The sequence below is a fragment of the Anabrus simplex genome, chromosome 2 (assembly GCF_040414725.1).
Source record: "Anabrus simplex isolate iqAnaSimp1 chromosome 2, ASM4041472v1, whole genome shotgun sequence".
Classification (NCBI taxonomy): domain Eukaryota; kingdom Metazoa; phylum Arthropoda; class Insecta; order Orthoptera; family Tettigoniidae; genus Anabrus; species Anabrus simplex.
This window is the reverse complement of record NC_090266.1, coordinates 655991092-656012159: the sequence shown is the minus strand read 5'-3', so window position 1 is coordinate 656012159 and position 21068 is coordinate 655991092. Positions and strand designations below refer to the sequence as shown.

Here is a 21068-nt window from a genome sequence, read left to right as displayed (position 1 = left end):
GCTTTATAAACTAATTTTTTCCTTTATTTTCTTGAATTATTAACAAAATTATTAGCAGAAATACGCACAAAATGTGGTTTGTCCCGCCTAACATATTTGTATAGTGCCACAGTAAGTAGTGGAGACTTTGCATGTGCTGTGAGGAAGGGTAGCAGGGGTATTTTCTTATTTTGTTTCACCCTCTTTGGGGTACATTGAACCGATCATTTCTCTGTGTGTTGTTCTTTTCTTAGTGCACAATATTTCTTCATTCTTTCTGATCTTAGTTCCTCTCACATATATATATGTGTTGCCGAGGTCATGGACACTGAGGTGTGATTCACCTGCTTGCCACGTGCATTGGTCAGTCTGGCAGTCTCTTTAGTGTCTCTTAGTTTCTTAGTATATAGTCAAATACTAAATGATTTTAATTGTATAATCACACCATACGTCTGTCTAATTGTAATAAATATGTAATATTGTTCCCTTTATGAAAGTTTTATTGTGTAGTATTGAATCAAAATCTTAAACTATTACCGCACTTAAATTGGTAAACTCTCAACCTTTACCTCTCTCTCAAAATTTGCTCAGAGAGCATCAAAAACTTACCATTTTGTGGCTTGTTTCTTCAATTTTGATGTAATTAACCCCCCCCCCCCCCTTGCTATATCCCACAAACCCAGCTACTGTCTGTTGTCTGTATATTTTTTTGCCCCCGTACTTTTAATTCCCAATCGCCGCTACTGCAAAGGTACCAGAGGCCACTCTATGCTCTAGATTTTTGAGGACCAACTAGATTGCAAGCCTGTATCATGCTACCCATGGACTATGGAGAAAGAGGACAGGAAATCTGTTTCAAGTACAGATGAATTCTAGGAATTACAGCACTTTCCTGCCCAGTCCTAGCTCCAGTTGATACTAATATGCATGTAACACAAGTTATCCGATACAATTCATACAAGCACTTGCAGCTCCACTGGCTGAGATGTGATTTCCTAAACGAGTGTAGCTGTAGGTTGTCTTGAATTTCTTCCTCTTGCAGTTCATGGGGCTAATAATCTTGTTATTTTGTTTCTTAAGACTAGCCTCCTTTACCATTACCACCACTTGCAGTTATAATCATTCTTATGTTTTATTATACTTAGAAACATATCTTCCTCGCTATGGAAGGCTCATACAAAGTTTCTAACCTCTTAACAGCAAACAGGGTAATGTGTTGAATCTTTACTTTGCAGTGAGTCCTGAGAAAGAATTTTGACACCCATAGACTGGAATTGAATGTGATATTCAGACATCACCTCAGTATTCGTAGATTGTTGAAATATTTATTTGGCTCTCTTAACATCAATGTACAGTGTGTTGAAATTCTTCTTGAAGTGTTTTCTTTCTCAAGTGGACTGCTTTTACAACTTCACATCTTTTCCAATTTGTTTCAGATTCTCTCAGTTGGTAAACATCCTCCTGATATAAGTTACGAATATATGATCCGTTGCCATTGGAAACACAATGATACCTGGACAAAATGTGACAGACCATGCAGTGGTATGCTCTTTTCCCTCTCCTTATGATGATAATTTTATATACTAAATCAACGTCTCATCACTGTTCATTGTCCAAATTTTGGTTGTTAATGTACAGTATGTATGAAATGATTGTGATTGCAATTTTCTCCATCGCCAATATTCCATTTTGCAGTTATGCAAAGTATAGTGTGTGTTTATGTTATTTCATTTCATAAGCTAATTTTTTTTTTTTTTTTTTTAAACTGAAATTTTCATTGCAACTCTCCTTTGTTGTTCACAATTCAAATGTTAATGCCAGGCTGAGAGGCTCAAACCCTAGAATGCTGGCTTTCTGAGTCCAGCTCAGTCTGGTAGTATTTGAAGGTCTAGTTAGATTTACCGGTACATAAAAGAACCCTTGCGGAAAAAAATTCTGGCTCCTCAACATCACTGAAAACCATAAAAGTAGTTAATGCCTGTACACAGAATCTGTGAAGTATGGACATGCAGCATCACTTAGGAGAGGGGATAGCCTAAGAGCACATGATCCCTGTACTTTCTCTCAGTTAGTCTGCTCTGAGGGTCTTGAATACTGTTTTGTGCATAACACAGATATATAGAATACATGCCAAAACACTGATGCAATGCATCTGAGTTCTCTCAGGCTACAGTTATTTGAAAATAATAGTATACAGCTTTTTCATTTTCAGCAAGAAACCTGTTTCATTTTTGCATATTGACATGTTGTCCGCTTCTAGACCAATAGCCAAATGTGTAGCAGCAATATGTTATGTTTACTCTCCCACTCTATTCCTTCCACACTAACTATTCATTGTACCAGTTGTCTATGATGTGCCTGCACAGAAGGCTTATTTTCTCACGGTTGCTTCACGTATTCGGTGTACAGAATTCATTGAGATTATGATGATGATAATGATTATTATTATTATCATTTTTTTTTTTTTTTTGATTCATTACACCCAACTAAGGTACATGTGTAAACTTATTTAGCACAACGTTTCTTCTTGTCCTTCCCAAAATCTCTTCATCCTTTCGCTGTGTTTCTTTTTGTGTTCTTCCGTCCATCCTGTAGCTTGTCTTTTAGGTTGATCAGCAAATTTGTATTTGTTTATGAGACTTCTGAATTTTTTTCTGTTTTGCATGATTTCTTCATTTATACTAATTTCTTGAAGATCTTGTTTATTTCTGTAAGCCAGTTGTGATTTTTTAGAGATACTGTGAGATTTAAGAGCATTCTTTGTTAGCCTATTGTTATCCATCATGATCAGGTGACCACAGAATGTTAGTCTTCTTTTTCTAATGACATCTGTGATTTTTTCTGTTACTTGATAGATTTCCTGTGATTTCCTTTTCATCGAAATGCCATTTTCACATTTAGGTCCTAGAATTTTCCTGAGAATTTTCCTCTCTTGTTTTTCAATATTTTTTATTTGTGATCCGCCACCAATTATCAGAGTTTCTGATGCATAAAGGGCTTCTGGTTTGACAGCTGTGTTGTAGTGTCATATTTTGCGTTTTGGGATATAGATTTTTTGTTGTATCAACTCCAGACAATTTTGTATGCTTTATGTAATTTTGTAATTCTTTCTTCGTTTGCTTGCTGATTTATCCTGTTTGGTTGTATAATTTTGCCTAGGTACTTGAATTTACCTACTTGGGAAATTTTTCCATATCTAGTGATTAGAGGACGGTTGTTCAATCCTAATTTTTTACCTTCCATATACTTAGTCTTTTCATATGAAATTTGCAGACCTGTTCTTGCCGCTATTTCATGAAGTTTTTCTACGACTGGAGTGCTTCTTGTTTGTTGTTGGAGAGGATTGGCAAGTCATCTGCAAAGTCGAGGCAATGAAAGTGACTTTTGTTTTGAGGAGTCTACCAATATTGAGCCCTTTAGTTTCATTTGTCCATTCTCGAACCACTTTTTCCAGAACTAGATTGAATAGTAGTGGTGATAATCCATCGCCTTGTCTGACCGCTGTTGTAGTTTTGAATGGCTCTGAAATTTCTCCTAAAAATTTAACTTTTGCTGTTGTGCCTGTTAGAGTTTGCTTGATCAATTCCCTTGATTTTCTGTCGAATTGAAATTCCTCAAATATGTTGAATAGAGTCTGTCGGTCTATTGAATCATATTATTATTATTATTATTATTATTATTATTATTATTATTATTATTATTATTATTAATACCGGGCGAGTTGGCCGTGCGCGTAGAGGCGCGCGGCTGTGAGCTTGCATCCGGGAGATAGTAGGTTCGAATCCCACTATCGGCAGCCCTGAAGATGGTTTTCCGTGGTTTCCCATTTTCACACCAGGCAAATGCTGGGGCTGTACCTTAATTAAGGCCACGGCCGCTTCCTTCCAACTCCTAGGCCTTGCCTATCCCATCGTCGCCATAAGACCTATCTGTGTCGGTGCGACGTAAAGCCCCTAGCAAAAAAAAAATAAAAAAATATTATTATTATTGCCGGCCCCGTGGTGTAGGGGTAGCGTGCCTGCCTCTTATCCAGAGGCCCTGGGTTCGATTCCCGGCCAGGACAGGGAATTTTACCTGGACCTGAGGGCTGGTTCGAGGTCCACTCAGCCTACGTGATTAGAATTGAGGAGTTATCTGACGGTGAGATAGCAGCCCCGGTCCCGAAAGCCAAGAATAACGGCCGAGATGAATTGTCGTGCTGACCACACGACACCTCGCAATCTGCAGGCCTTCGGGCTGGGCAGCGGTCGCTTGGTAAGTCAAGGCCCTTCAAGGGCTGTAGTGCCATGAGGTTTGTTCTTTGTTTATTATTATTATTATTTTTTTTTTTTTTTTTTTTGCTAGGGGCTTTACGTCGCACCGACACAGATAGGTCTTATGGCGACGATGGGATAGGAAAGGCCTAGGAGTTGGAAGGAAGCGGCCGTGGCCTTAATTAAGGTACAGCCCCAGCATTTGCCTGGTGTGAAAATGGGAAACCACGGAAAACCATCTTCAGGGCTGCCGATAGTGGGATTCGAACCTACTATCTCCCGGATGCAAGCTCACAGCCGCACGCCTCTACGCGCACGGCCAACTCGCCCGGTATTATTATTATTATTATTATTATTATTATTATTATTATTATTATTATTATTATTATTATTAACAATCAAGGATACCTTCTCCATTACAACATATGTGTAAGATTCTTCAAAAAGTATTTAAATATCTCTTGCAACATCTAAAGTGTTGCATGTTATGAGTTAAAGAAATGGGTGAAGGGGAACATCTCTCGAGGATAGCACAGCACACAAGCATGCACCCCACCCCCACCAACACATACAGAATCTCTCTCCAGATATTTGTGTACCTGAATGGTGCTAGGTATAGAAAGGCATAAAGAAGAAAGACAGGAAGGTGGTAGTTATACAGGAAGGAGGATAGAAGAAATTTTAGACTTATCTCATTTGGCCTGCTTACTTTCCAGAGCAATCCTTCCAAGCTGCCTCCTATCAAACATAAACTGACCCCATCAAACTCCTCTTATTTCAAGAGTCTGCTCAAACATAGTCTTCTGGCACCTTCAAACATTCAACCACCTTCTGATACCCTGGCTACACTTGCTGCTCCACACTGTCTTGAATCTGTCATCCCACCCTTTCATGAACCATGTCAAAAGGTTTCAGCTTCTGCTGTTCCAGAAACTTGCTCTAATTCAAATAATTTCTAATACCAACTTTACAAGAAAACCCCACCTCTACTTTCATTATAAGGTCATAAAGTTATCACTAAGTGGCCCTGCACCATCCCTTACAAAGAACAAACCCTGTGGCACTATAGCACTCGTGGGCCTTGGCCTACCTGGTGACTGCTGCTCAGCCTGAAGGCCTGCAGTTTACGAAGTGATGCATGGTCAGTGTGATGAATCTTCCTGGCTGTTATTCTTGGCTTTCTAGACCAGGGTTACCATCTGACCGTCAGATAGCTCCTCAATTGTAATCAAATATGCTGAATAGACCGCAAACCAGCCCTCAGATCCAGGCCGGGTATCGAAACCAAGGCCTACAAGTGAGAAGCAGGTACACTACCCGTAGACTGCGGGGCTAGCTGAACCATCCTTTGCCTACTTCAAAATTTTATAGTTTTCTGCTCACCAGTTTCTCACAACCCTTAATTCTGTAACTCTCTTTCAAATTAACACAATACGACCCTTTTTCACATTAAAACAATCTGAAAAAATGTGAGTATCAAGCCCTCAAAAGTCTGCGAACTTATCTGACACCTCATCCTAATGAATGATGGGACCTTGTCTCTTGTAATAAATAGGAATAGTGAGTACATACTTCCACATGGGGTTGGGTTAGCTTCAGGAAGGACATCCCGCCATAAAATAGGTTCATGTCCAAATGTGTGACACAGTTTGCATCTGCAATCCCTCCAGAAAGACAAGTGGAAGAAAAGAAGAAATAATATGCCAATGGGAGTGGCCTCGTGGCTGGGACCTCCCTGAACTATATTGGTCAGTTTGCAGCCCCTTGCAGAAGGTTCTTGGACCTGCTGCTGGGCCAGGTTATTTTGGTTTAATTTAGTTTAGTTCCTTGTTTTGCATCAATCAAATCCTTGCATAAATGCTACAGCTGACGAAGCAGACCTAAGTACAGTAGTAATAATGGCATGTGGCCTCTGGAGAGGCCTGGTGCAGGTCTTTAGAGTGAGCGCCGTATTGGTATACCTGCAAATCTGTGAGGATGGGAGTTATGATGTTGAATTCTAATGCTAAAGCCCCCTCGAGCCATCAGAATTAAACAATGAAGGTTAAAATCCTCAACCCAAGCAGGAATTGATCCTGGGACAACTCCTTGGACCAAAGGCAAGCACGCTAACCATTTAGCCATGAAGCCAGACAGTACAGTAGCGAAGCAAAGATAAAGTAGTAAAGAGTGTGTCATATTTTCATTTTAAGAGTTTTCAAATTTTTTGAAAGAATATTCTGCATTAGTAGAAAAGACATTACAACATTAACACGGGAATTATGTGGTGTGTCTGAGCACGGTATCTGTTATATTAGGGGATAAATAAAAAGGACTGATGGGGTCAGATATACACAAAAATGATAAAAAGAGATTGCAAATCATTTCAGGGCAACATCTGAAGTTCATTCAAAAAATGCACAAAACATAGCGTGATTTAAATCACGCTGAATGAAATGGTAGTTTGGGGGAAGGCCTAAATGAGCTACCTCGCATAGACAAGGTGCCTTCTCTAACAAACAGTTAGTTAGAATTTCTGGATTTCAAGAGAACAACTTTTTATAAATTGCTTGAAAAAATTTATTTTAAGTACCATATGGAAAGAGAAATAATGTGATGTGATAATTGATAAAATTATAAAGTGCTGTGGAGGAGATGCTGTTTGAGTCCAGAGAGGCAATAATAAGCAATGGGGTGTAAAATGCATTACTTTGGACAAAATCTGGGTTGGTGAGGGTTACATTGCTTCACATGTCCAGACAGATATCACTGTAGTTTCAAAGAAACAGTTTTTGTATCATTTCTCAGTGAGGGTTTGGAAAATCCCTTAGGCAAAGGTGATGTGCTGACTCATAACATCACTCGCTCACATACGGCTTGGCGCTCAGCAACTTTTCTGCAGGAGTTCAGCTGGGAGGTGTTTGCTCATTCACTGTACAGTCCTGATCTTGCTCCCATTGATTTTCATCTTTTCTTGCACTTCAAGAAATTCCTGTCCTCCATTAACCATGAAAAGCTGAAGATGAATGTTACACACCAGTTCCATTCCAAGGTGGCAAATTTCTACAACACCAACTTACAAAAGTTGATTGCACGATACGAATTGTGTCTCAATTCTGGTGGTGATGTATGTCAAAAAAAAGCTCCAACATTGCTGTATTGGGTACCAATTAAGTTTTTCATGGAACTACTGTATGTTTCCCTTTTTTTTTTCTTTCTTTAGGGAAACTTAATTTCTGGATGGTCATCGTAGTAAAGTAATGATTGCTTGAAGTATAAGACAAGAGGGAGTCATGAAAAGAGGAAGAAGGACTTACTTTACATTAGATGTTCTAATATCACAGTCATAAGAAATATATATGTGAAGGCCTTTAATATTGAAAGTCCATAAAATTGATCAACAGTAACATTACATTAGCTACTGTTTGTTCTGACAATCTTTGTCTCTTCTGCTGTCTCTCATCTCTGATAGATGGGATTACTCTTGCATCCCGAGCAGAACAGCCAGCCTGAATATTGGCAGGAAGTAGCTGGGGAGTTACATAACTTTATTTTATAGCATGCCATTCCTCTGGTTCATATATGTTCTGATAACTACTGAATGTGACACACTGGCTTATCATAGTATTCGATCCCTGCTCTGAGGCACTGATACAAATCAGAAATGTGCACACTTAATGGAAAACTATGCAGCAGGGTTCACCACTGTCTGTGGCCAGGTTATTCCAGCTCTGGAAATTGACACTGTTAGAATGCCAGCATACTATTCCTGAAAAGTGAGAAACTGTGCTGGCTTTTTATCTGATCGAGCATTTCCTATTATAGCATTGCTTTGAACCAGTACATTCCAGTTGGCTAATATTGTATAAAGACAAGAATACTGACATCATTATAATGATGTATATTGAATTCAGTTTTATATTTGTCCATGTCTGTTACAACATCACAGGGAAATGAATGATTGGATTTTAATGAAAACTGGTATTTCAGTTTAGAATAAAGTGAAGTAGGATCTTAGCTATAAGTTGTCCAAAAAATTTCACCAGAAGAGAAAAATAAGGGAAATATCAGTGGCAGTCATGTGAAAGTTCAGCCCAAGAGCTGATAAATAGCTCTATGTATTGTAAAGAGAGTTACTATGGAAATCGTTCAGACAACATTTTAAAGGCTTTGTACAGCTGTCAGTTTCGATAATATTTTCTCGATACTTGGCTTTCTTTTATACTGGAAAGAAGATATCAAATAATGATCAACGGGCTGCGTGGCTCAAACGGTTGAGGCGCTGGCCTTCTGACGCCAACTTGGCAGGTTTGATCCTGCTTCAGTCCGGTGATATATGAAGGTGCTCAAATACATCAGCCTCACATTGGTAGATTTAGTAGCACGTAAAAGAACTCCTGCGGGACTAAATTTTGGCACCTCGGCATCTCCGAAAATCATAAAAGTAGTTACTGGGACTAAAAACAAATAACATTATTAAATAAAGATCAGCAATGATCAGTATGCTGAATGGACTTATACTTCAGTTGCTACATTCTTCAGGTGACAGAGTAGGAACTCTACTCAGGATGTGGTTAATGTGGTATTCCCATGTCAGCTTTGGGTCAAGATGTCAAAAAGATTATATGCTTTAATTCATTCTCTTGATTTTTGAGGTTAAATTTAGGTTTTGAGTTTTCTCTTCATTAAGGAGTTCATTTACTTTAAAGTATGATTAACTTCATCTAATGTGTATTCATACAACAATAGTTGCTCTAAATTTTTGCATGAGCTCATGAAGGTAGAGTCATCCTTTCACAGCCAGTCATATTCCTTCAATTAAGTATAAAAGATTCACATTTCATGTAGTTAATTTGTATCATGAAGATATACTGAATTCTATTCAATTAGATCTTATCTCCAGCTAGAGTCTCAGGACAACACAAATTTAAAATACGTACAGTCAGATTGCTGTTAATGTGCCTGATCTGATTCCATAACATATTTTTGATTAAGTCATTACTAAGGCTCAGATAATAGTGTGATTAAATATTTTTTATTTAACTAAATATATTCATTTACATACTTTTGCCACTTTTGTAGTTAAATACATATTTCCTATATTCCAAGGTATGTTCTACTTCTTAAATGTTCCCTGCTCACATTTTCGATCCTTGGCAATTCTAGCAATTGGCTTCTCTGTTTTGTCAGTGCACATTTGTCTCTGTATTCTATTTCAAGACATGAATTTCCCAGTCATTAAGGACAGCAGGGGGTGGAGTCATCAGAGTCCCATTAAGCTCCTTTGCCACTCCACTAGGCTGTACCTTAATGAAAAATTTTACCTGGAATTGCAGTGGTCTGCCAAACTTGTAAGACATAGGCTGACAGTGTGGAGTAATAGTTTCAATGAATAAGATGCATCACAAAAGTCCGAAGATTGTTACTTTGAACCGTTTTATGTGGGAGTTTGGAGATGTTTTTAAAACAAATGGAAGAGCTGGCATGCATTCACAAGTTACACAACATATTGTGACAGCAAAACACCGGAAATGTGCACCGTTGAAGAAACTGACACACCTTTGATTCCCAAGATGTAAGATGTGAGACCTGGTCCAGCAAATAAATCAATAAATCGTTAATGATCTGCATTTTCTTAAGTGATTGCAAAGAAATTGGGAATTTATTGAACATCTCCCTTGGTAAGTTATTCCAATCCCTAACTCCCCTTCCTACAAATGAATATTTGTGCCAATTTGTCCTCTTGAATTACACTTTATCTTCATATTGTAATATTTTCTACTTTTAAAGACACCATTCAAGCTTCTTCATTTCCACGCCATCTCTCCACTGACAGCTAAGAATATACCACTTAATCAAACAGCTCATCTCCTTTCTTCCAAGTCTTCCCAGCCCAAACATTGTAACATTTTTGTAAAGCTAACTCTTTTGTCGGAAGTTCCCCAGAACAAACCGAGCTGCTTTTCTTCGGCTTTTTAACAGTTCTTGAATCAAGTAATCCTGGTGAGGGTCCCATACACTGGAACCATACTCTAGTTGGGCTCTTACCAGAGACTTATATGCCCTCTCCCTTATATTCTTACTACAACCCCTAAATTTAAAGTAAAAAACATTAAATACACTCATAACCATGTGCAGAGATCTGTACCCTTTATTTACAATCCCTTTTATGTGATTACCCCAATGAAGATCTTTCCTTATATTAACACCTACATATTTACAATGATCCCCAAAAGAAACTTTCACCCCATCAACGCAGTAATTAAAACTGAGAGGACTTTTCTTATTTGTGAAACACACAACCTGACTTTTAACACCTTTTATCATCGTACCATTGCCTACTGTCCATATCACAACATTACCAAGGTCATTTTGCATTTTCTCACAATCTTGTAACTTATTTATTACTCTATACAGAATAACATCATCCACAAAAAACCTTAAGTCAGATTCCACTTCTTTACTCATACCGGTATCATTTGTATATATAAGAAAACATAAAGGTCAAATAATAATGTCTTGAGGAATTCCCCTCTTAATTATTACAGGGTCAGATAAAGCTTCGCTTACTATAATTATTATCGGAGTTCTATTTTCTAGAAGTATAGCAACCCATTCAGTTACTCTTTTGTCTAGTCCAATCACACTCATTTTTGCCAGTAGTCGCCCATGATCTACCCTATCAAATGCCTTAGATAGATCTATCACGATACAGTCCATTTGACCTCCTGAATCCAAGATATCTGCTATATCTTGCTGGAATCCTACAAGTTGAGCTTCAATGGAATAACCTTTCCTAAACCCGAACTGCCTTCTATCGAACCAGTTATCAATTTCACAAACATGTCTAATATAATCAGAAAGAATGCTTACCCAAAGCTTACATGCAATGCATGTCAAACTGACTGGCCTGTAATTTTCAGCTTTTTGTCTATCACCCTTTCCTTTATACACAGGGGCTACTATAGTAACTCTCCATTCATTTGGTATAGCTCCTTCATGTAAACAATAATCAGAAAAGTACTTCAGATGTAGAACTATATCCCAACCCATTGTCTTTATATATCCCCCAAAATCTTATCAATTCCAGCCGCTTATCTAGTTTTCAGTGTTTGTATCTTATTGTAAATGATGTTGTTATCATAGGTAAATTTTAATACTTCTTAATATCAGTCACTTCCCCTATCTGGACATTATCCTTTTAACCAACAATCTGTACATACTGCTGACTGAATACTTCTGCCTTTTGAAGATCCTTACACACACACACACACACACACACACACACACTCACACTCACACTCACACTCACACTCACACTCACTCTCTCTCTCTCTCTCTCTCTCACTCTCACTCTCTCTCCCCCCTTGTTCATCAATGATTCCTGGAATGCCCTTCTTGGAACCTGTTTCTGCCTTAAAGTACCTATACATACCTTTCCATTTTTCACTAAAATTTGTATGACTGCCAATTATGCTTGCCATCATGTTATCCTTAGCTGGTTTCTTTGCTAGATTCAATTTCCTAGTAAGTTCCTTCAATTTCTCCTTACTCCCACAGCCATTTCTTACTCTATTTCTTTCCAACCTGCACCTCCTCCTTAGTCTCTTTACTTCTCTGTTATATTATAGTGGGTCTTTACCATCACTTACCACCTTTAAAGGTACAAACCTGTTTTCACATTCCTCATCAATTGCTTTAAACCCATCCCAAAGTCTGTTTTCCTTTTTATTTACCATATTCCACCAATTATTGTTACTTTTTAAAAGTCGATATAGATATTGATTCCCATACGGAATCTGAAATATTTGTCCCGAATGAGAAAATTTATATTACCAATATAAATGGTCCATTCTTGGACATTATAAATTTTCCAGCTAACTCATTCCTGGTTGCCAGCATTTTGCCCTCGTGTGCTAGGTTGAGCTCATCAGTTGGTACCTAGCACACCTACCAAGACGCTGGCTAGTGCATACCGTGGAGGCCACTGCATAGGCTACTTGGAGCCACCGGCAGTGCCAATGCACTATGGGAGACTTTGTTTCTTTACAAAAAATTGATGCCTGCTTGGCTATCAGATGATATAGATATTGATTCCCATAGGGAATCTGAAATATTCAGAATACTTCTGCCTTTTGAAGATCCTTACACACACACTCCCCTTGTTCATCAATGATTTCTGGAATGCCCTTCTTGGAACCTGTTTCTGCCTTAAAGTACCTATACATACCCTTCCATTTTTCACTATGGGAATCAATATCTAAATCATCTGATAGCCAAGCAGGCATCAATTTTTGGTAAAGAGACAAAGTCTCTCATAGTGCATTGGCACTGCCAGTAGCTCCAAGTAGCCTACGCAGTGGCCTCCACGGTATGCACTAGCCAGCGTCTTGGTAGGTGTGCTAGGTACCAACTGATGAGCCCAACCTAGCACACGAGGGTGAAACGCTGGCAACCAAGAATGAGTTGGCTGGAAAATTTATAATGTCCAAAACGGACCATTTATTTTGGTATTATAAATAATATTTCAGATTCCCTATGGGAATCAATATCTATATCATCTGATAGCCAAGCAGGCATCAATTTTTGGTAAAGAGACAAAGTCTCTCATAGTGCATTGGCACTACCGGTGGCTCCAAGTAGCCTACGCAATGGCCTCCACGGTATGCACTAGCCAGCGTCTTGGTAGGTGTGCTAGGTACCAACTGATGAGCCCAACCTAGCAAACGAGGGCGAAACGCTGGCAACCAGGAATGAGTTAGCTGGAAAATGTATAATGTCCAAAAATGGACCATTTATATTGGTATTTTAAAAGTCCATCATGCCAGTTTTATCAGCCATATGGTACTGCCTAATAGTCCTACTTTTAAGAGCTTCCTTTCTATCACATTTATTTTTAACTACGACAAAAGCAGCTTCGTGATCACTAATACCATCTATTACTTTGGTTTCTCTATAGAGCTCCTCCGGCTTGACCAGCAACCCGTCCAGAATATTCTTCCGTCTAGTTGGTTCCGTCACTTTCTGAATCAGCCATCCTTCCCATAGTAACTTATTTGCCATTTCTTGGTCATGCTTCCTGTCATTTGAATTACCTTCCCAATTGACATTTGGTAAACTGAGATCACTTGCTACAATCATGTTCCTTTCCATATTGTCTCCCACATAGCTGATTATCTTATCAAATAATTCTGAATCAGCATCACCGCTACCCTTACCCTGTCTGTACACTCCAAAGACATCAAGTTGCCTATTATGGAATTAAACCATTAAAATAAGAAGTTGGCAGCTTTAATCTGATCAACACATTCTTTAAAGATGAGCCTTTCACATCAAATTGCATGTTTGTCATTAACTTTTTTGTAGCTTAAAAATTCTTCTTTCACCAGAATGAATACTCCCCCTGCCTACCATTCCGATCCTACCTCTACGATACACATTCCAGTTCCTAGAGAAAATTTCTGCATCCATTATATCATTTCTCAGCCATGACTTAACTCCTATTATGATATCTGGTAGGTAAATATCTATTAAATTACTTAATTCTATTCCTTTCTTTACAATACTTCTACAGTTCTACACTAACATTTTTATGTCATCCCTACTTGATTTCTAGATCCCTGTACCCTTATCATCACTCCCTAGACCACCCCGTTACCCTGAATGTACCTCCCCATAACCCGTCTAAACAAATTTCCTAACTTATACGCACTACTGCGTTTAAAATGATGGCCATCTGAGTGCAGATCCCTATCTCCTACCCACCCATTAGGATCTAGAAATATCACTCCCAGTTTCCGACATACCCACTCTGTAGTCTCATTTAAATCCTGAATTGCCTTCAAGTCAGTATCCCTCCTACACAGTATTCCACTGTTAACAATCTCTGCTTCCTTAAACTTCACCAGTGCTGCATTTACCAGATCCCACACATCCCCAGCTATGTTGGTACTTATACCTGCTTGCCTTATGTTGGTGGTACCAACGTGAAACACTACCACTTTCTCTTTCCCCTCCCCTTTCTCTTCTACTTTCCTGAATATCTGCCTTAACCTAATTCCTGGATAACATTCTATCCTGGTTCCCTTTCCTCCACACACTTTCCCCACATGTCTAACCATGGAATCCCCCATAACCAGAGCCTCAACCCTACCCACCTAATTTGATCCCATACCCTCCTGGTCAGCCCTATCTTTCCTGATGGTTGCAGAAGCTACTTCCTCCTCCCTTTTGTCCCTCCCATGACCCTGTTCCACCTGTCTTTTCCTATCCTCTACTCTTCATTTCCCTTTTTTCCCTACTTCCACACTTCTCAGCAACAGTTCCCTGTTCCTCATCTTTTTCTGTTGTATTACCTGCAGTGACTCATACCGATTTCTCACAGACACCTGTCCTGAATTCAGATCCTGAATAGAGCCCTTAGCCTGCAATGTCCTTCCCCTTAAAACATTAGACCACCTGCCTTCTACAATTCTCCCCTTTCCTTCCCATCCCTCTTTTACGCCTACTGTATCCTGTACATTGTTTGAGGGAGGCCTACTTTCCTTCCTGTCCTCTAAGAGAATCGTAATTATCTCCCTCAAACTTTCCAATTCCCCTCTCATACTCCTTAATTCCTGGCCACACCCACAGTTCCTACACTTGCACTCCTTAGCCATTCTTTGCAGGATAATGAAAAGAAAAGAAGAAAAGAAGTTAGTACACAAAGATCACATGACAATAGGGTAATTCTTATACTACTACACTAGAATACTAATTAGTTGTACTATATTTTCATCCTACAACACCCTAACAGGATGAGAACTGCCATTAATTACAGAAAATAAGCACTCTAATTTCTAATAAGATACTACAATACACGACAATAATTTTTAAACTACGTTCAGACATATCTGCCAGTTCTCACAGTGTCTTTGTTAAGTATTTCACCGGGCGAGTTGGCCGTACGCGTAGAGGCGCGCGGCTGTGAGCTTGCATCCGGGAGATAGTAGGTTCGAATCCCACTATCGGCAGCCCTGAAAATGGTTTTCCGTGGTTTCCCATTTTCACACCAGGCAAATGCTGGGGCTGTACCTTAATTAAGGCCACGGCCGCTTCATTCCAACTCCTAGGCCTTTCCTATCCCATCGTCGCCATAAGACCTATCTGTGTCGGTGCGACGTGAAGCCTCTAGCAATGTTAAGTATTTCTTGTGACTTACATACCCATTAACAAACTGCAGCATTCAATGCCACGTGAAACATTAGAGAAGTACATCAAACTTCCTCCCACCTAATGAGTCAATGCTATGTAAGTACTGTTTACAAAAATTTTACTCTGAGACAGTGCACATAATTCATGGTGAAATTGGCAACAACACAGCATGGATTGCAATGGATGAGATGACTGATACTACTGACCGTACGTAGCCAAGGTCATACTCAGTGCTTTAAAATTCAATCCATCACTGTCATTTTTACTGACAACAGTTCATCTTGAGAAAACTAATTGTCATACACTAGCTAAAGCTTTTAATTGTGCTGTGTTGCTTCTGTAGTTGATGGCATCTGACATGATAAAGTGCATCTCTTGATGTCATATGCTGCACCTTACATGGTTAAAGCATTCCAAGAGTTCAAAGTTCTGTGTAGCAAGATAATTCATTTAACATGTGTAGCACACAGTATGCACCATGTGCCGCTACCTGCACAACCAGTGTGCACCAGGTGGGATAGTTGGTTGGATCCTGCGAGCTATTATGTGAACAATTTTGAACTTATAAAATCAGTCCTCGAAGAGCTAAACAAAGATGACGCTTTGTGCATTATTGAGTCTTTAAGTCTTTAAGTGTGCAAAGGGAGTTCAAGGAGACTTGGTATGCTTTCTTAAGTTTCACAATCATAAAACTTGAAAGGAAGAATTTACCACTATAGTCAACCTTGCAGGTCATTCTTGAAGTCTGTGAGAAGCTTCAGAATTCTCCCTGGGTGCCCAGGGAACAAGTTTTGGCAAAATTAATGAACGTCTTATCAAAGAACTCAGGTTAAAATAAACTTGTGCAAATAACTAGTGTCCAGTAGTAATGTCCTTTGCGGCAATGGAGATCTGGAGCCCAACAAAGAAGAATTTTCACTGTCAGACATTGTAGGTTTTAAATATGCACCAGTAATTTCATCTAATGTGGAGAGAAGCTTTTTGCAAAACTCTTTTAACTTAAAATAGGCAAAGCTTCCTTTTTCAAAACTTAAAAAGCTGCTTTTTGTGCATTGTAATGCTAAAGCATAGAATGTGTAATGTATTTTTTCTTTTGCATTTACAATGGCGTGTACATTTTTTTACATTAAGCATGGCTTCATTCGTGAAATCAAAGCAGTTTGTTCTTTCTGTGTGTACATGTATGTTAAAAGCAAAATGCTCCATTATAAGCAGTTTTGTGTATGGCACTGAGTGGTATAAGTAGACTGTTTCCATTTTGCATTATTTTGTTCTACACATTGACAATCAGTTGGTGGAATAACTAGTATGTTCTTTGTGTATGCCTATATATTATCACTTGGAAATGGTAAAATCCTGTGTATATTTGTGTGTATATGTTCTACATGTCTTGCACATCAAAATACTGTTTAGTATTCTTTCTCTTTAAGTGTAAGTTGATGATGAATACCAAATAGTGAATTTTATTATATCTGATGGCTGTGTTTAAGCATCTAACTATGAGTGTTTGCGTAGGCATGCCCGTGTTAAAATTTAATTTACTTTTATATCAATAGAGCATATTTAGGTACTCTAGTAGTGGTATAAGGCAAAGCAATCAAGGTTCTGAAGTGATCTTTTCTTCCACTACGGTATTTAGAATAAAACTGCATCTTATAAATCTAATTCCGTATTGCTGGCTATCATTTTACAAATAAAAAAGTCTTATACTGTTATCCTTTTCAGTGCAAACAACCATCTGTCTATATAGATTATATTATCTATGTAGAGAATTTAGAATAAAATTTGAAAACAGCACGTACATGCTTTTGTATTACCCATGCATAGTAAGTATTGTAGGATTCGGAAACTGCGGGAAGGGCCGGCCTGTTAATTGAGATTTACGTCTGATGGGACATGTGTACTATGAACTGGTTCATTCAAGCAGCTGGATGTTCCAACTATATTTTCAAGTAACCTCAATACAGTATCAAAGTTACGTTTTATTCTTCCAGGTGGCAGAGTAAATTGGATCACTGTTGGGTGATTTATGGCTGAGTTTTAATTAATTATGTCTGGTAAACACCATATGTGTCACCGGGGATCTATAATTATACTAATTACAGTAAAAAATGAAGAACATATTTTGGAAACTTAATCACATATTTTCCACTTTTTAAGCACAAAAATAAATACATATTTATGAAAAGTTAAGCACTTAATTATACGAGCCCTAGTCATTGCATACTCTTCCTTCCCCCCCCCGCTTCCTTAATTAAATTCCTTGTCATGTTTACTCCTACCTTCTTGCAGAGTTCATAGTTTAACAATTGCTGCTATTCAGCTGGAGAGTTCCATTATTCATTAATAAGTGTGTATTTAGTTACTGAAATAAAGTTACTAATTCTATTGTTCCCTTTTAGGTAACATGTATCGAAAGCCTGTTTGCTCACTCCTCGACGGAAATGAAGGAGTGCCTGAAAGTTGCTGTGCCGAAATGCCAAAACCAAGGCCACAAATCAAGCATTGCAATACTCATTGCTCTATAAGGTAGGAAAATAACTGAATTAAGTACCAATTAAGTGCTTATGGAGATTTAGAAAAGATTTCCAATAATGATAATAATTCTAGTTAGATTTAGATTAAACTCAAAGTTGTGAACTCTTCAAGAAAACTGTAATGTTGAAACCCAATCAAGTTTGTTGAGATATCTTTAAACCAACAGCTATTGAAGGAACATCACAAGTTAAAATAGTAGTAGTAGTAGTAGTAGTAGTAGTAGTAGTGTTCTCCCCAGAAATTTTCATTAGCAGGGTGGCAGGAATAAGTAACCAGGTGGGAAATACAAGGTAAAAAATGACAAAGAAATGTTTAATTTGCCAAAAATAGCCTAATAGCGTTTGCTACTAAATTATTTTTATGTCACCAGCCTTGAAAGAATGAGAGGAACTGTGGAAAATTGGTGAATGGGGAGTTGCAAGCTTTATTCTCTTTAGATGTGACTTGGACTCTTGATATTATTCATTATTATCTCTCATTAAAGAAACCATTATTATCATTCTACCTGAGCATGGTTTGCATTCTTGCTTGGATAAAAGTAATTCGTCCTTAATGTACACATCTGGAGTGTTATTTTTGGAAAAATGTTATATATACCCATGATAGCAGTATTTAACTATTGCCATAAAATATTTTGGTTCAAACTGATGAGAATTAATGATCTCTTTCAGGTGGAGAAAGACACCCATAACAGCGTGTTCAAGTTCCTGTGGTCGAGGATACAGGACTGTCTCTTTCCAGTGTGTCCAGGAATTCCCAAACCACCAGAGCAGAACAATAAATAATAGCATCTGTGCTCAACATTTTCCAATGCCCTCAACCACAGAGGAATGTGAGGAACCATGCAAAGGTCAATGGAAATTTGGTGAATGGGGAGTAGTAAGTTTTATTCCATCTAGATATCTCTTGGACTGTAATTTAACCCTTAAATTATCATTTCTTACAAATTTTGATGTTTAAACATTACTTTTCAATTTTCTGGAAGGTTTATAACAAAGGAAAACCGTTTTTAAAATTTAATGTTGGTAGTTTAAAGAGCAAATAGATTGTTTTGCATGTTACATACACTGCCAGCCAAGTTTCTGATCAAGCATTGAACTGTTAAAAGAGAAGATTGAGATGAAAGGAAAATAATGCACATATGCAAGGAATTTACAAGTATGTTTTCTAAAACTAATTTCTAACTAGAAAATGAGGTTTTCACGTCATATCTCATCAAGGAACTGACAATATGTACAAATTTACTCCCACAGATCATTGGAACACATCAAACTTTCTTCTTATGAAAGAACACCCCCTTTTCGAAATAATGTTTCTACATATTAGGTCATCATTAGTACACACTAAAATGATATTAAGTACAGAACACACCAGTGGGATTTGAACTCACATATGTACTATATGTCTTGAACATAACCTAATACATTGAAAGTTTATTTAGAGTAGAATGTGGTTCACAAGAACTCTCTATTTGTCCATCTATTCCATTCATTTATACATTTAATAATCTTTCTAGAATAATTTCTAAAAAAAAAAAGCCAAACCCCATGGCACAACAGCCCCGAAGGGCCATGGCCTACGAAGTGACCGCTGCTCGGCGCGAAGGCCTGCAGATTACGATGTGTCGTGGTCAGCACGACAAATCCTACTCGACCGTTATTCTTGGTTTCCTAGACCAGGGCCGCCATCTCACCATCAGATAGCTCCTCAATTGTAATCACGTAGGCTGAGTGGACCTCGAACCGGATGACCGATCCAGGTAAAAATCCCTGACCTGGCTAAGACGAACCCAAGTCCTCCAGGTTAAGGGGCAAGCATGCTACACCACGGGGCCAGCTAGATTAATTTTTAAGTAAGACTACTGTCAATATTTTTAACATGCACAACACTCAGGTCATGTAAGAATTCTAGATTTTTAGGTTTTATCTTAAGCAGTTGTGAAGATTTAGTGACTTAAGATGGCTCAAAAGAGCTGAAACATGTACCAGTACCCCAGGGTGCAAAATCGCATGGGGGATGGGAGGATTTTCACCCCCACCGATGATTTTATCTCAAAGGTCCCCCCCCCCTCCCCAACTAAAATTCCCCAGGGGGATTCTTTCATTATAAAATGAGGAAAATATAACACATATATTACTGAAATCAATGTATTTTACTGTACATATTTTCATAAAAACATCAACAATGTATAAATGAATGGAATAGATGGACAAATAGAGAGTTCTTGTGAACCACATTCTACTCTAAATGAACTTTCAATGTACACTGACTGACAGAGCAAATGCAACACCAAGAAGGAGTGGTCAGAACTTTATGCCAATTGCAGGGTAGACTGACGTCACTGAGGTATGCTCATGATGTGAAATGCGCCGCTGTGCTGCGCCTGTAGCGAACGATAAATGGGACACGGCGTTGGTGAATGGCCCACTTCGTACCATGATTTTTCAGCCGACAGTCATTGTAGAACGTGTTGTTGTGTGCCACAGGACACGTGTATAGCTAAGAATGCCAGGCCACTGTCAACGGAGGCATTTCCAGCAGACAGACGACTTTACGAGGGGTATGGTGATCGGGCTGAGAAGGGCAGGTTGGTCGCTTCGTCAAATCGCAGCCAATACCCATAGGGATGTGTCCACGGTGCAGCACCTGTGGCGAAGATGGTTGGCGCAGGGACATGTGGCACGTGCGAGGGGTCCAGGTGCAGCCCGAGTGACGTCAGCACGCGAGGATCGGCGCATCCGCCGCCAAGCGGTGGCAGCCCCGCACGCCACGTCATCCGCCATTCTTCAGCATGTGCAAGACACCCTGGCTGTTCCAATATCGACCAGAACAATTTCCCGTCGATTGGTTGAAGGAGGCCTGCACTCCCGGCGTCCGCTCAGAAGACTACCATTGACTCCACAGCATAGACGTGCACGCCTGGCATGGTGCCGGGCTAGAGCGACTTGGATGAGGGAATGACGGAACGTCGTGTTCTCCGATGAGTCACGCTTCTGTTCTGTCGGTGATAGTCACCGCAGACGAGTGTGGCATCGGCGTGGAGAAAGGTCAAATCCGGCAGTAACTGTGGAGCGCCCTACCGCTAGACAACGCGGCATCATGGTTTGGGGCGCTATTGCGTATGAT

The 21068-nt window shown here is 39.0% G+C and overlaps 1 protein-coding gene across 3 annotated transcripts in view; it reads left to right on the top strand.

Moving 5' to 3' along the window:
* LOC136864326 (A disintegrin and metalloproteinase with thrombospondin motifs 4) overlaps positions 1 to 21068 on the top strand; it is a 644921-nt gene that overhangs the window by 576860 nt on the left and 46993 nt on the right. For 2 of the 3 annotated variants that reach the window (XM_067141158.2, XM_067141157.2), the window contains exons 17-19: positions 1416 to 1521; positions 17807 to 17933; positions 18614 to 18821. In XM_067141158.2, the coding sequence (XP_066997259.2) occupies positions 1416 to 1521; positions 17807 to 17933; positions 18614 to 18821 (441 nt within the window). Of the gene's footprint in view, positions 1 to 1415; positions 1522 to 17806; positions 17934 to 18613; positions 18822 to 21068 lie in introns of those variants that run through there. The other variant, XM_067141159.2, reaches the window with a different exon arrangement.